Genomic DNA, 16,135 nt, shown 5'->3' with positions numbered 1-16,135 from the left:
AGAGAGAAACATCAATCAGCTGCCTCCTGCACATTCCCCACTGGGGATGTGCCCGCAACCCAGGCACATGCCCTTGACCGGAATCGAACCTGGGACCTTTCAGTCCGTAGGCCGACGCTCTATCCATTGAGCCAAACCGGTTTCGGCATTACTTTATTATTTAAATCAACATGGCTTCAGAAAGTAGGTGATTCCTCTAAAGCTACAGGTTTTTTGTTTGGGAGTTTCTTATGTAGTGCCTCTAAAGATCTTGAAATTGGACTTAAAATTTTATCCATCATGTTAAGAAACAATTGTATTATTTAAAGCTAGTTCAGAGTACCATACTCAAACCTGAAGCATAACACAGCAACTGGACCTCGTGCTTAAGTTATATAACGAAAGGCAGCATTGATGTAAGCATTTTACACTGCATGTAAAAAGACAAGTAGCCTTTTGACGGGAAATTTTTAAGGCTAGCTCTTAAATAGCAAGCAAATTTTTACCATTTTTGGTGGGTGACACCTGCCAAGTGTAGATTCTTTAATGCATGACAGTATATGAACATGATTTATGTAAAAAGCGTTAGAGATCAATTATTTTTTGAGAGAACAATAATTTTAAATATATACATTGAAATATATATTCAAGATCATGTCCATTAGAAATAGTGGGGATAACATAGAAAACAGCGGCATGCCTACTTCTTTCTCCCTCCGTTTCTTTTTTCATTTATGTATTCATTCAGTAAGTATCTTCAACAACAAAGTCACTGTGTTTTTCATGTGAAGAGACAAACGATGAGTGGGGAAAGAGAGAAAGGAGTGAACCAAGTGAGGCTGGGAGGCAGAAGGCCAAGACATGAAAGAAACCAGTCCCCGGGTCATTCACAGTAAAAAAGCATATGGCCGGCCCATCAGTTTACTCCCCAAATCAGTCAGGTGCCTTCACTGTGTTACAGCAACAAACTGCATCTCTAACCCCAAAGGAAAATACTCTTGGAAGACACAGAGACTAGTGAGAAAAGGATGGTCCCCTGACAACTGGGTTTGATTTATTGGGAGACTACTGCATAGTAGGCAAGCATTGTGCTAGGTGATCTATGTCCGTTATCTCTAATTCTCTCAAACCTGGTAACATACGTTACTGTTGTCTCTGTGTCACATAACATCAAAATGAAGTATATAGGTCTTGTCAAAGATAAGTTGAAAGAATGCAGATAAGTAACTGGGGGGAGGGGGGATGAAAAGGGTACTTGGGTTTGAAAGGGAAGACTCTTTTGTTAAATCTGTTATATCCCCCTTCACTTCCAATTGAAATACCTTAATATGATTGTCTTCAGAGAGCTCTTTTCTATTGAAATAGACCCCCTTCACTGTGATTCTCTTTACTGTGCTTTATTTTACTTCAAAACAACTCACCACCCAAAATTGTTTTTAGATATCCTTTTATTTGTAATTCAGTCTTCTCCATTCTCACTTTGTGAGATTAATCTTATTCCTTTCTATTGTTTTCGTTGTTGTTGTTTCTGATTCAAGGCCTAGGAAATATCACTGTAGATGTTCAGTAAATATTTGTTGAATGAATGAATAAGAAAGAGAGGGAAATACCCATAAAAACACAGAGGAAGATATGAAAATTGTAAATGCACATGAAACTAAAGTCAGTTATTTGCCAAAACCGGTTTGGCTCATTGGATAGAGCATCGGCCTGCGGACTGAAGGGTCCCAGGTTCGATTCCGGTCAAGGGCATGTACCTGGGTTGCGGGCACATCCCCAGTGGAGGATGTGCAGGAGGCGACTGATCAATGTTTCTCTCTCATCGATGTTTCTGACTCTCTATCTCTCTCCCTTCCTCTCTGTAAAAAACCAATAAAATATATTTAAAAAAAAAAAATAAAGTCAGTTATTTACCATTCTGGGTAGTAAGCAATGAAGACGTAATTCCATATCTCTTAAGGATAAATAGAAAGGACCAGATGTGTCTTCTTAAAACACCAGATAGGAAAGAGCAATCACTTCAGTATTTAAACTATTTTGCTAATATGTCCCTTAAAATAATTGTGTACAATTATAGGTGTTTGTAAAATTTTCATCATAAATTTAAATAGTTACAATGGATGCAGGTTCGAAAATAAAAATATTAAATCAATCATAAATATGCCCAATGGAATATAAACATTGTTGTGATTTTATTTTCACCTATAGCCATTGCAAATTGAATATTATTTGCTTTTTCTCCATGAATTCTTATTCCCATGACTCTTCCCCAACAGAATTTTATTCTTTTTTTAAACATATTTTTATTAATTTCAGAGAGGAAGGGAGAGGGAGAGAAAGATAGAAACATCAATGATGAGAGATCCCGCAACCCAGGCATGTACCCTGACCAGAATTGAACTATGACCTCCTGTTTCATATGTCAACGCTCAACCACTGAGCCACACCAGCTGGGCTGGAATTTTAATCTTAGGAAATAAGTATTATGCTTCAAAATCATCTTCATCACACTATCATGCTTCTCTGCCGTTAAAAAAAAAAAAAGGCTACAAAAATCACCTGGGTGCAGCCATTTATTTCAACCCCAATAAATCTTACCACTAAACATCATTCTCCCATGGATGGGTGCCCAGAAATGTGAAAGGGCCCATTTCCACTGCCAACACTTATACTAAGCATTTTTAAAATGACCAAAAAATATAGTATAGCCATATATTGTTTGCAGTCAAAGTCAGAGAGCAAGAGAAAAGAAAGGATGAAATAAAGGAATAAAAGAGACAACAGGCTATAGAAACAAAAAATTGAAGGAAAAGCATGAGGAAGATGCCACTAAGCAATTAAGGTTAAAGAGAAAAGAAAGGGAATGTAATGAAAAAATATTTTAAACCTATTCATCAGAAATCAATTTCTAACTGGGAAATGGTCTTTATTGAACAAATATATATATATATATATATATATATATATATATTTTAAATCTACAAAACTAGACTAAAAAGTAAAAGCCTCTTATGTTGAAGTCCCACCTCCCAGTACTTCAGAATGTAACTGTATTTGAAAATAGTGTTGTAGGTGTAATTAAGGTGAGAAGCCCGGGCCCCTAGTCCAGCCTGGCTGGTCTCTCAGAGGGAATTGGGGTACGGACATGTATCAGGGGAGATGGATTCAGAGGTGGAGATGATGCTTCTACAAGCCGAGGAATGCCCCAAATTGTCAGCAAACCACTGGATGCCAGGAAAGGGACACGAAACAGATTCTCCCTAGTTAAAAGAAGGAACCAACCCTGCAGAAACTTTGATTTTAAATTTCCAGCCTTCAGAACTGCAAGACCAAAAGTTTCTGTTGTTTAAGCCAATAAATAAACCAGAGAATAGAGGTATCAGACATAAAGAATAGTATAGGAAAGACAGACAGCCCTTTCTCTAAAAAATAGCTCTGTCATTAGCTCATCTTATGCTAAACACCCAGATATTTTTTGTCTTGTTTCTCTCTTTGAACAAACCAAATCACTCAAACTACCTCATCTTGAAGAAAAATAACAGTGAAATTGGAACGCCTTTAACCAGTACAACTGGCCATGGCTCAGTAGTTGAGTGTTGACCTATAAACCAGAAGGTCATGGCTTGATTCCCCATCAGGGCGGATACGCAGGTTTCGGGTTCAGTCCCTAGTCAGGGTGCGTACAGGAGGCAATAGCTGTTTCTCTCTCATATCGAGGTTTCTCTCTCTCTCCCTCTGCCTTCCTCTCTTTCTAAAAAAAAAAATCAATAAGACATTTAAAAAAAAACATAAAGGTTTTAAGTACGCAAAAAGTTATGATTCAAAAAATGGATGAGGGATATATACATGTGAGAATATTATTATACTTCTGTTTATGTTTGAAGTATCTGATCCTGTTTTAAAGCTAACACTGCATTAAATCTCTTTATGGAAGAATAGTGGGACTTTGGACTAAGTTATTGTTCTTAAGTAAGAGAATGATCTTCTTTTTAGAATAAATAATTGAATGCGATGTTATTGATTACTGCTCAACACCATCCCCCACGAAAAACCCCACAATCAGACTTTTTTTCACAAGAAAACTGAAGCCTTCTTTAATAACAAACCACTGTGTGAACCACTGGGTTTCATCTGCAAGCCTTAGGCATAGACAGGTGAAAAAGTAAGTTCATCGACAGTCTGTGAGGTGAAAGAAGAAAAGAAAACCTTCAGAGTAGCAGGAACCACAAGTGTCTCAAGTTATTGGCCTCACTCTTTCCAAACAAGGATTTGTTTGTTTTCCAAATGGAAATAGCTTTACTTTATATAAGTTAAAAAGTAATTCATATTCTTTGGAAAAAAATGCAGAACACTGAAAAAATCTAAATATATAAAAGCCGAAGAGACCAAACGACCGATCGACCAGTTGCTGTAACGCACTCTGACCACCAGGGGGCAGACACTCAACACAGGAGCTGCCTCCTGGTGGTCAGTGCACTCCCATGGCCAACCTCCCACAGTCCCTCCCCCTGGCTGACTGGCTGGCTGGCCCCCTACTACCCCCCCGCCCCCATCAGCCCCAATCACCAGGCAGGCCGAGGGACCCCACCGGTGCATGAATTCATGCACTGGGCCTCTAGTAATTTATAATAACCTATAATGTCTCCATCCAATAATAACCATTATTAATATTTTAGTATATATCCTTTTTCTTTTATATGTATGTATAGTGTTTACCATGAAATCACACTCTGTATTTTTGTTTTTAACCTGCTCTTTATCTTATAAGATATCTTAGAAATAGTTTCATGTCCAGAAAAGTAAAATCTATCATATCTCTTTAATGGCTGTGGAGCATTATACTGTGTGCCATAAGGTATTTGAACCACTGTTGGCGTTTCTTCTATGCAAGGCTGCAGTGAACACAGTGCACAAGCATCGTTGAATACGTGTCCATTTGTCTCCTTGGGATATGTTTTAGAAGATTGGCTGGACCGAAGGAAATACATAGTAAATAGTCGGGTATCAGTCAGGACGTTCCAGACAGGCCCCCCCAGAGGCTGGAAACGCAGGCAGGAGTGGATGCTGCAGAATGCTCTCTTCTCTGGGTAACCTCAGGGTGCTCAGGTAGTCTGTGGCGTTGCCTTTTTACTTTCTCTTGGTACCCTTTAATAAGGACAATTCCTAAATTCTACTATAGTCCATGTCACCGCTTCTTCTGTTATAATTAGGTCTTTGGCGTCCTCTTGAAGTCATGTTTGTCTCTTGAGAGATGGTCTTAAGTTTCCTTAGTTTCATGTCATGTTTCAAAGTGAAAAGATATATGATTCACAATAACCAAATTGTTTTTTGTGGAATCCTGTGTGGTAGGGTATTTTGCAATTTAGATTTTACTGATCCACCAACATTCTTTTCTCCTGCTGGGAAGCAGCACCTCCCCTATTTGGGCAGGAGGGGGGCGGGGTGCGGGGGTGGGGGCAGGAAGGCAGGGGCAGGGACTTGTAAGGGTCTGCCTATGTAGCATGTGAGCTCTTGACCCAAACAGGGCTGACACTGGTACTTTTGTCCCCCTTTGGCTGCAGTGGTTGGTCCTTATAGGGCCTGTGACCCCAGCTGGAGCAGTCGGGGAGCTGTCCACAACATGGTCTACCTCCGCCAGGCAGCATAGCAGGAAGCCAGTTGACCGGACAGCAGAATGCAGAGAGAGCAGGTCTTGGCCCTGCCAAGTCACTGCTCCCTAACACTTACTCCACGCTAGACCTTCCTGTGGGTTTTGTAGGTGGGTCTGTAAATTCCCAACTTTTATTGAGATCTTTTGCACTTAAAAGTTTGGAAGGAAGTACACTTGAAAGTGAAGTCCCATTATCGTAGAAGTTTGCGAATGCTCCTAATATAACTCACTCCTAGAGATTCATGGTGTATGTTATCTTATTGAAGGACATAAAACCTGTGGTGAAAGAAGCCTGCGTATCTTTGTTTAACCCAGGGTTTCCCACACTTGTTTTTTTTAAAATGAATACTTCTTTATGATGCTTCTATTAGCATCTCAGAATCCTGACAAGTGGCTCACTGATTTGGAAATGCCGGGGCCATGGTGTGGAAGGTACAACTGCAAGCTGACAGATGAAAGGCGCCTTCCTCTGGGAGCTCGGTTTTGAAACGCGCTAACATTTAATACTTTATAGGAAAATAATGTTATGTTTTATTTGGGCAAAGAGTCAGAAACATCTAAAAGACAAATTTCATGCAACCAGTCTGCAAACTTCTTTCTCGTGCAGGTTAGCCAGTACACCTTTGCCATGTGCAGCTACAGAGAAAAAAAGTCTGAGCCGCAAGAATTAATGCAGCTTGAAGGATACACTGTGGATTATACAGATCCCCACCCAGGTAATTCTGAGTTGAATCACTTTCCCATCCACTCACATATTCATCAAGTTCTCATACACATCCTGTCTCTGTTCGACAGCCTCCACTCAATGACCGGGGTGCATATTTCACTGATATTCTTGAACAGCCTTGATGAAAATCAAACTATATCTTTTTTAGGGCTGCTTCATTGTAGCCAGACTCATCATCTCTGTTATCTTTGTACAGAGATTTTCAATCGTTTTCAGCTCACGGTACACATAAACTACTTACTAAAATTCTGTGGCACACTAAAAAACAATTATTTTTTTTTTTGCCATTCTGACCAAAAAAAAGTAGATGTGCTTACCACGGGATGGCTGCTGTTGTGTTGGCTGTTGTCATATTTTTATGTTATGGGCAGTGTGCCCTTGACTCAGTAGTCAGGTATTGCATGTTTTAAACATTCCTGCAGCACACCGGTTGAAAATCTCTGTCTTAGGACGAGTATGAAGTGTGTGAAAGTTACTGTGAACAGAAAAATTAGATGAGAAATAGCATCAATGTTTACTTAAACTTCCTTACTGGAAAGCAAAATGTATAAGAGGCAGAAATAGGGAAAGAAATGGCAAATGAATTATTAGATGTTCTACCAGTTTTGTCCCAGGCAACACATTCTTGTACTTCTCTTCCCTCCCTCCACATTAACTCTGGATCCAGTACTAGACTCTTGGTTACTACAACTGGTGAGGGAGTGAGTGAACGAAACAACAGGTGGAGATTGGTGAACTTAATAAAGTGGTATTAAGAAAAATATAAATAAATATAGAGATTGAGAAATTAATATATAGAGATTAACAATAGAAATCTGATCACATGCACTAATTTTGCATTCATCTAAAAAATGAAAAATATCTTCAGTGTGAATTTTGCAAAAGGTAAAATACCATGTAATAAAAGTATCATATTTTTGCCTTATCTGTATTTTTCCCCCCAGCTGTACAGAGAATGAAAAACATGCCTACAGATAAACACTTCTCTGACATGAACTACCAGACCATAGTATGCATTTCTATGGGGTGGGCTTGTATGTCTTGCACAATGCTACTGTGTCATGGACTGTTGATTTCCCTAAGTTATTTTTTAATTTGCAAAGCAATATGGAGATTTAATCCTTTCTCTTATTGTCTTTCCTACAATTCTTGGATCGTGGGTTTGATCCTCAACTAAAGCATTGAGCAGCTAATATCAAATTGATTCCTTTCCATGAGACCGTTTAGTGAGTAGCATTGAAATCTGTCAATTGTGTGACTTTTCAGCGATGCCTTTCTCCCTCCACAGGCCTTCAGGGTGGTCGCATGTTCTTCAATGCTGTTAAAGAAGGAGACACTGTTATATTTGCCAGTGATGATGAACAGGATAGAATATTGTGGGTCCAAGCCATGTACAGGGCCACAGGTCAATCTTATAAACCCGTTCCTGCAGTTCAAACCCAGAAGCTGAATCCTAAAGGAGGAACTCTTCAAGCAGATGCTCAGCTTTGTAAGTTTTATTAAAAAATAATTTGATTATCAATTAATAACCTTAATGAGATACAAAATTATCTGAGGCAAATTTGTTTAGTGTTACAGTTTACGTCATGAACTGATTCCTAATTGAATAAAAATAGTTCATATTAATAGTCATAGAGTTAGTTATCTAATTTTTCACACGGATCTAGAGTAAATGGTTTCCAATCATGAATTTGCCAAGCATTGGAGTATCTCTGGGAATCGCAACAGCATATACGAACATTTTCCCAAACTTGTCAAAAGAAATTTTATTTTAACTTTGGTAATTTTGTAGTTTTAAGTACTGCTGTGTCCTGTAGAAATTTTAACGGTGTCTTATAGAAATAAGAAAGTATTGCAAAATGAAATTGTCATTGATAGGATTTCTGGAAACCAAAATGATGAACTATTACTTTCTAGATTTGTTCTTCATAACTCAGAGGATAACAGGGCTATTTTCTGTTGTAGATTGAAAAAAAAAATAAAAGTCATCAAGCCAACTTTCTTTTTCTAAATATCTTAATATTTATGTCAATTTTTGAATGCTAATTTAAATCATTAAGAACTATATTTTTTGGCCCTGGCGGGGTTGCTCAGTTGATTGGAGCATCCTCCTGATACGCCAAGGTTTCAGGTTTGATCCCCCATCAGGACCTATATAAGAATCAACCAATGAATGCAACATAAGTGGAACAACAAATCGCTATTTCTCTTTCTCTAAAAATTAATAAATCAAAACAAATTTATTTTTCACTTGAATTTATAAGTGATTAATAACAAATTATGTAATGATAGAAACAATTTCAAGCATGACTTTTATAATCATTAGGCCAAAGGTTCTAATTTGTTCTGCTCCTTTGTAAAACTTCTCTAGTTTCTCCTGAAATAAATCCGTTTGTCTATAAATTTAAGCTTAAATGGTGACTTTTCAATCAGCACCTTTTACTCACAAGATTCTTCTGTAGGGGAGTAACATCTTGACGTGCATTTTCTTTTCCTACTTGTTATGCTTCACATAACTACTCCCTTTTCTTTTTGGCACCCTTTAGTATCACATCTGGACATCTTAAAGGCACTTTAGTCAAATAATTACAGATGAAATATGAACTCCAGTCACTTTTGTGCTTTGGGGTTAAATGATATACCTTTAAACTTGCCACGGTCCATCATCATGTAACATCACTTGGTGCATAGTCTGTGGACCCTACAGGAGTAGGCTCCCATTTCCTTCCCTCCTGGCCTCTGAGCTAGTCTGGTCATACATTTAACTTCTACCTCTGTGGGAAATCCCACAATGCATTGCTATTAGCATTATTGCCCTAAACAGTTACCTTCTAAAGAAATTTAAATAATATGGGGAAATGGTATATACTCGCCCACTTCTGGTGCTCCTCATTCTCTTGGAGAGAGGTTTTATTTCTTCTTGAAGGCCTTCCTTTGCCTTTTCTTGCAGGGCATGTCTGCTAGTGATGAATTTTGTTTTTATTTTATATATGAAAAAAGTTTTTACCGTTATTTTGACAGACTTTTCTCTCAGTATTTTAAAGATTTTGTTCTACTCTCAACTAAGTTTCTTCCCACCACCACCACCACCACCACCACCACCACCACCACCACCCGCCATGAGAAGTGTGCTACTTTTTTGTTTGTCCCTTTGTACATAAAGTGTATTTTTTCCTCTGGCTGCTTTAAAATTTTTCTCCTTGTACCGGTTTTGAGCAGTTTGATTATGATGTTCGTTGGTATGGTTTTCTTCATGAAAATATTCTTGACCTTTATTCTAAGACACAGTTAAAATTAAGTTTCTTGAGCTTAATTGTTTGAGCCTTTCAGGTTTTGCTTTTAAGTTTTGGTGGGTGGAACCAAACAGCGTCTAATCCAGGATTAATTTTCCCCACTCATGGACCGAGAGTCTTCTTAAGGACTCCACTGGTGAGCCCTGCATTTTGAGGTTTTATATTCCGACTGTTGGGAGCAAGAGCTGTCCCAGGCTCTGTGTGAGTCGTGGGCACTATCCCCTCCAATCCTTTAGAAAGGATCTGCCCCTGGCCTCCAGTGGTTGCCTCACTGGCCTGAGGTGATTAGGGTTCAACTGAGTCCTGAAGGGAGGGGGCGGAACTGCAGGGCTCACCTCATGTTTCCCGTGGCTTAGGAAGGAATCTCCTATTTTGCCTGATGCCCAATGTTTTGAGAACAGCTTTTTTTCTTAATTTTTATTTCTTTCAAGTAGGGAGGGTAAATCTGTTTTTATTTATACCATCCTGACCAGAAAGAAGTATAGTGATTATTTCTTGTAAGTTAGAACAAGATTTCTCATCCTTGGCACCATTAACATTCTGGGCCAGATAATTCTTTGTTTCAGGGCTTGGGGAAGGTCTGTCCTGTGTGTTATGGGTTGTTTAGCACCTTCCCTGGCATCTACCCACTAGATGCCAGGAGTACGCCCTCCCACCCCCCACCTAGGTCTGACAACCAGAATATCTCCACACATTTCCAAATGTTCAAGAGGGCAGGGTTCCGATGGGAAGAATTATCCCCATTTGAGAACCAGTGAGTTACAATGACTTGAAAATTATTTTTGTAAAAATATCTCACTCATTCACTTTTGTTGACATCTTAAGTGCAAGGAATGCCCAAGGAGTGTTCCAAGCTCATGGATATCACCCATCTTGCACAGAGAGGCGAGAAATGTGGTCAGGAACCACTAGCCTAGAAAATTAAGGCCATGACTCTACAATACAGAAGTAATGAATTAAGGCTCTAATGATCAATTGATTCAGAGCACCATGCAATCTCTTTGTGGCTAAACCTTCTACTGTTAGATGTGTGCTGTCAAGGCAGTATTGGTCAGGCTAATTGGAACTAAATTTTCTTGCCCCTTGATTAACTTCTTCTGGAAAAGCTAACTGTTTTAACTTTAAAGATTTTGTTCTACTCTCAACTAAGTTGCTTCTAAAAAGCCAAACTGTCTCAGTTGGGTTAACGACAGCTTTCTTGTATTCTAGGCTTGTGGTAACATTTTCCATTAGAGCAGACTCTGCTGTTTTATCTTTCTTTAAAGAGTAAAAATAAATAAATAAAAAAGGAAGGAAGGGAGAAAAATGTGTTTCTACCTCATGCGAATGAGAATGCTGAGTGTAGCCTGTCGCAGAGATGCCACTGGGCCACTGCAGAAAGTCCTGCCCTAGTATTGCTCTCTTGGAAGAACAATTCTTAGAGTCATTCATAGACAGCAAGAAAATAATAAAATTAGTATGACTAGCTATAGAAATAAATATGTTCCTAACCCATTTAACGATGCTTTGTTTTTTGATTTTTTTGCTGACTGATAGCTGGTAAGGGTAAGTATTTTCATGGGGTTTTTTTGTTTGTTTTTTGCTTCACTGTTTAAAAATTAGGTAATGACACAATTTTTAAAGGAGTATCATGACCTTATTTACAACATCAATCTCCATTTTTCTAGGTAAACCTAGAATATTTAGGTTAACTTTACCATTTATGAAACAAAATGCCCATTTTTGCCCAATAGAAAAGTAGAAACAAGCTATTACCTATCATTCATGTGGGTATAAAGGTAATGTCTATAAAGGTGATAAAATAGCATGCAAAAATGCTCAATAAGGTTAAATGGAAAAATGCTAAATTATGTTATGTGATAGTATTTTCACTAAGTAAAAATATTTAAAAATATAGATAGAATTATACTTAAAATATTCACAGTGGGAGAATTTAAGTAGAAGGACTAGTTGCTAATTCATTTCTTCTCCTGAATTTTCTGTGTTATAACTTTAAAAAAGAAAGCTTGTTTTCAAAACTAAGCATACCAGATATTTAGGGATAGTCAGAACAGAATAATAACTAATAAAATCCAGCTTATTGGAAGACAACCTTATTATATTTTTAGGATAGAAATAATGGCATGTTCTTATATATTACTCTGATAAGATAATCTTCTCTATTTCTTTGACTCTCAAGATATATAGAAATTCTGAAATAGGGTGGACACTGCCTTTAGCCTGACTTATGCGACATTCTTTAGTTAAACTATCCTTCTTTGCTGTCTCAAATTAAACTAATATGCAAGCACCTTATTTTTCATTTTATATTTTAACTCATGTATGTAGCATAATACAGTGTGTATGTTTCATAATATAGAATCCGACACAGTGCTGGTGGACTTCCAGTCATAAATTAATGTCAGAAATTAAACAGAAAAGTTACCTTCTTTTCGATTTTAAGCCAATTTTTAATCCTTAAATCAGAGTATAAATTTACATTTAATTATATAAGCTAATTTTCCTGATTTATCTGATAAGTTAAATTTCACACATAAGGTAAAATATGTCTTGCTTTACATTGAATATATTATTTTAACTAAATGTTGAATATTGGTGTACTTGGCCTGTGATTCTAGGTCTGTATGTGTTGATTAAAATTGTCATCATGTGAAAATATTACATGTTACTTGCTACAGAAAGCAAGATGTGTAAATCCATACATCAGTTTTTAATCAGTTTAACAAAAACAAGCTAGGAAATCATTTGGGTCAATAACAGAGGTGTGAACAAACTTCTACTTAATATATCTGTCAACCATTTCTCTTGGGTCTCAGCATAAAACATCCATACGTAAAATACAAACATACCACCAGGATGATCTACTGAAAATTTTTAAAATCTATCTTTATTGTTGAAAGTATTACAGATGTCTCCTTTTGCCCCCATTGACCCCTTCCACCCTGCACCACACTCCCCCCGCCCCAGGTACAGCAATATTGTCTGTGTCCATGGATATTGCTTATATGTATCTGCGTTCTTTAGTTCATCTCTCTCTCTCCCCATCATTACTTTCCTCTGAGATTGACGGATCTCAGAAGGAATCTACTTACTTAAACTTTTAACATCAAGCTCTTCCTATTAGCAGCTCCGGGTGTGCTATAAAGAGAAGTGGTGTGTACTTCTCTATGCCAGTTTTAACTCCCTGCAAATTTTTCAAGCTCAATGGGAGTTTGCGCTTAAAGGAAAGTATGATCAGGTATGGGTAGCAGTAAATGTAGCTCCAGGCCAGCTCCTAAACAAGACAACTTTAAACGAAGTTGCTGTATTTGAAAATGTTCATGGCTGCTTCGATCAGCTGAGGGATTTGCAGAGGAGGTGACCATTAGCTAGCAGCACCATCTTCTGAGTCCTTTGGTACTCAAGTCCCAGTCTGGACACCTGGGTAGTCTCAATGCTAGTGAATGGCCACCTCTTCTCCTTCCCGGTGTAACGGTGCACAGTGAAGTATATTTGCATAAAATATTTTGAATTGTGCTTTCAGACATAGAAAGGAAGAAGTCGAGGAGCTTGATCTTTACAGCCTATGTTTAGAAGATGGGATAATCCCTAAGAGTACATTTTACTGTCATAGAATTATAACCATGGAGGGTTGTGTGTGTTTGTTTTTTTAGAGAATTTTTAGTGTGTTGTTTTCTCACTGTCACTATAGAATTTGTATATGTGACTTAAATTTCTATCATGAATATGATTTTTATCACTAATGGCAATTGTTGGCAGTCATTATCCCTTTATGTATATGACTCAGAAAGCCTTGTCACGTTTATGGTTTAGAGTTATATTTCATGAGGAAGATGCCTCATGAAGTACATTTATTTTTGAAAATATGATTAATTATAGAAATGAACCATAGGTTCGTTTTTTTCCAGGAATTTGTATATTTTATTTAAGACCTGTATACCTATTGTTTTAAAATAGAAATTTTCTTCTGCAAAACTTTATAGTTAATTGAGAATTGTGGTGTGTTTTTTTTTCTCTATTACATATCCTATTCTCAACAGATAAGCCATTAATGGGTGTTATTTTTAACTTCCTGTTATGACCTTCTCTGGTGAAAAAAATAATGCATAAAATTCAGCAGATGTTTTATAAAACTAGTAATTTAATTTCATAAAGGTGATACTCAAAGATTTTGTACTCAGCTAAATGCAGAAACAAAGGTTCTAAGATAATTTTTTAAAAATAAAACATAATCTTCTGAGTTTAGATGTGCCTTGCAGCTTTCAACAGTCTGCCTCATTCTCATCTGATATTATTTTGCATTATCATTCCATTTAATTTTATATTAAAAGAATTACACATAAGAATAAAATACATTGGAAGTTGAATTGTCTCATTTCAGAGTTCAGGAAAAGGAGTTTAGTTTAGTGTTCATCTAATTAATACTAATTTACCACATGTCCTATATTTAACCATCCAGGTGAGTATTACATGTAAAGGGATACATATGCTACTTTTCCATGGATTATAGCCCCCTACCTTTCATCATCAATAAATGGACATTCGTTGCTTGCTACATCCACCTTTTGATATTGTAAGATATATATTAGTTTGTATATCTTTTTTTTTAATGTGATTCTGAAGGCCCTTCAGTTTGAATTATATAGTTCTTCCATCCATAAATATGGCTGAAAGTTGAAGTTGACATGGATCAATATGATCTGGGCTAAATATCTAAATGTGACTGATTATGTTAGCATCATGTCCACAGATCAATATTGAGTTTTATTATGAGCCTGACTCTATAATTGGGTTTAATCAATAAACTTTTGTCTCCTTTCCTTTGCAACTTTAGGATTGCACCATGTAGGTTTTAAAAACCACAGTTAGCTTACATTTAGGGCTCTGCTTCTTGTGATGACCAGGAACGAGGTCTATCTGTGAATTTTAAGGAACAATGGAGCTACAACTCTACCATTATGAGGAGAGTCCCCTTTTATCTTGATAACTGATTGCTTGACCAATATGCGCACCATTTCCAACAGAGCTAATGTAGTAACACCCAGCACTTCTTTGGGGTGGTGTGTGGCTCTTTCTCTCTATCCTTAGTAAATAACTCACATTGAAGACTTTGACAAAACATGCCATTAATGAAAGCAATCATAAAAGCTTGCCTTTTGATACACCCGCGGGGTCTACAGGCGTTGAAAGATGCAATCTCTAAAGAACAATGAACTTGGGCCTTTGATTGAAGTGCCATGTGGAACCTTAGGCTTTGTCTGCATATTTGCACAAACATGATGCTCCCTTTTTCATGTCTCTTAAACTTGAAGCTTGAGAGCATTCATTGCCATTTCTGCATTAAGGTTGGTCCCATTAAAGGCTCCATACAAAAAATAAAAAGAGGACTGGAAGTGGTCCAGCTAAAGCTTGTGTGTTTATTTCTGTCCTAGTTTGCCATTTGGGAAGCAGGCTTCTAGCCATCATTGCAGTTTTTTATGAATAGACTTGGGTTCTTTTCTAGTCATTCCTCAGTCAATATGTACTTAAAATGCATCAAGTTTTCCTAAAATTGAAAAACACTGTTATTTCTGTGATGAGTATTAGAAGTAGCTTTGAAAGAAAATAGGATTTCATCCCCTCATTTCAAATGACTTGTAAATTTTTCCCTGTCATTTTTATGTGGGCTCCCCAAAAATTGCAATTTATGTTCACATGCTGAATTCATCCTATTTTATGTAATAGAAGGTAATCTTTTGTTATTATGAGGCATGCATTTTGTGGTTTTAAAAAAATCCACTTACCCGTTATTAAACCAGAGATATAAATTGTATTATACATGCTTTTCTGAATTTACAGATGCAGACCGTTTTCAGAAACACGGTATGGATGAGTTTATTTCTGCAAACCCTTGCAAGCTGGACCACGCCTCCCTTTTCAGAATACTCCAGAGGCAGACTTTGGATCACAGACTGAATGATTCCTATTCTTGCTTGGTGAGTACAAGTCTTTCTGTCTGGTTCCCCACAGGTTAGAATTCAAGAGGTTTAAAAGTGAGAAATACTTGTGATGAAGCGGCATTTTATTCCTGACTTGTTTAATAACTGTAGTTGGAGTTAGGGGTGAAGGATTCCAATCGATTGCTTCCCAATTTGAAAATTATACACTTGAAGACCACTGCTGTGCCACTCAATAGACAGGAGAATAGACTCAGGCAGACCCTGAGCTGTGGCTTATCGGTGCCTCTGGAGAAGGTCGAATGAAAATAGAAGGCTTTAATGAAGATAAAAAAACACCTCCGTGACAGGATTTACCAACACCTGTACAGACATTGTAAGGTTTAAGTTCTGTTCACCAAAGGTTGATATATTTTTCAAGTCTCTCTTTTGTTCCTAGAACGACAACCTAATTAACAGGGTGAAAGAAGCAGAGGGATAAATGGGGCAGGGGCGGTCTATATAACAGGAATGCTGTAGTCTCATCTAACCCTCAGAAGTTCGTTTGCAT

General features: G+C 37.4%; 1 protein-coding gene across 10 annotated transcripts in view; it reads left to right on the top strand.

The window, feature by feature from the left end:
- Positions 1 to 16,135, top strand: part of CADPS2 (calcium dependent secretion activator 2) — a 485,821-nt gene that overhangs the window by 330,592 nt on the left and 139,094 nt on the right. For all 10 annotated transcript variants that reach the window (XM_059711678.1, XM_059711675.1, XM_059711674.1 and 7 more), the window contains exons 10-12: positions 6,237 to 6,345; positions 7,645 to 7,845; positions 15,488 to 15,624. In XM_059711678.1, coding sequence (XP_059567661.1) covers positions 6,237 to 6,345; positions 7,645 to 7,845; positions 15,488 to 15,624 — 447 coding nt within the window. The remainder of the gene's footprint in view (positions 1 to 6,236; positions 6,346 to 7,644; positions 7,846 to 15,487; positions 15,625 to 16,135) is intronic.

Source organism: Myotis daubentonii, chromosome 10 (genome assembly GCF_963259705.1).
Source record: "Myotis daubentonii chromosome 10, mMyoDau2.1, whole genome shotgun sequence".
Lineage (NCBI taxonomy): Eukaryota > Metazoa > Chordata > Mammalia > Chiroptera > Vespertilionidae > Myotis > Myotis daubentonii.
Note: the sequence above shows the minus strand (reverse complement) of the source record. Positions and strands in the feature narration are given on the sequence as shown.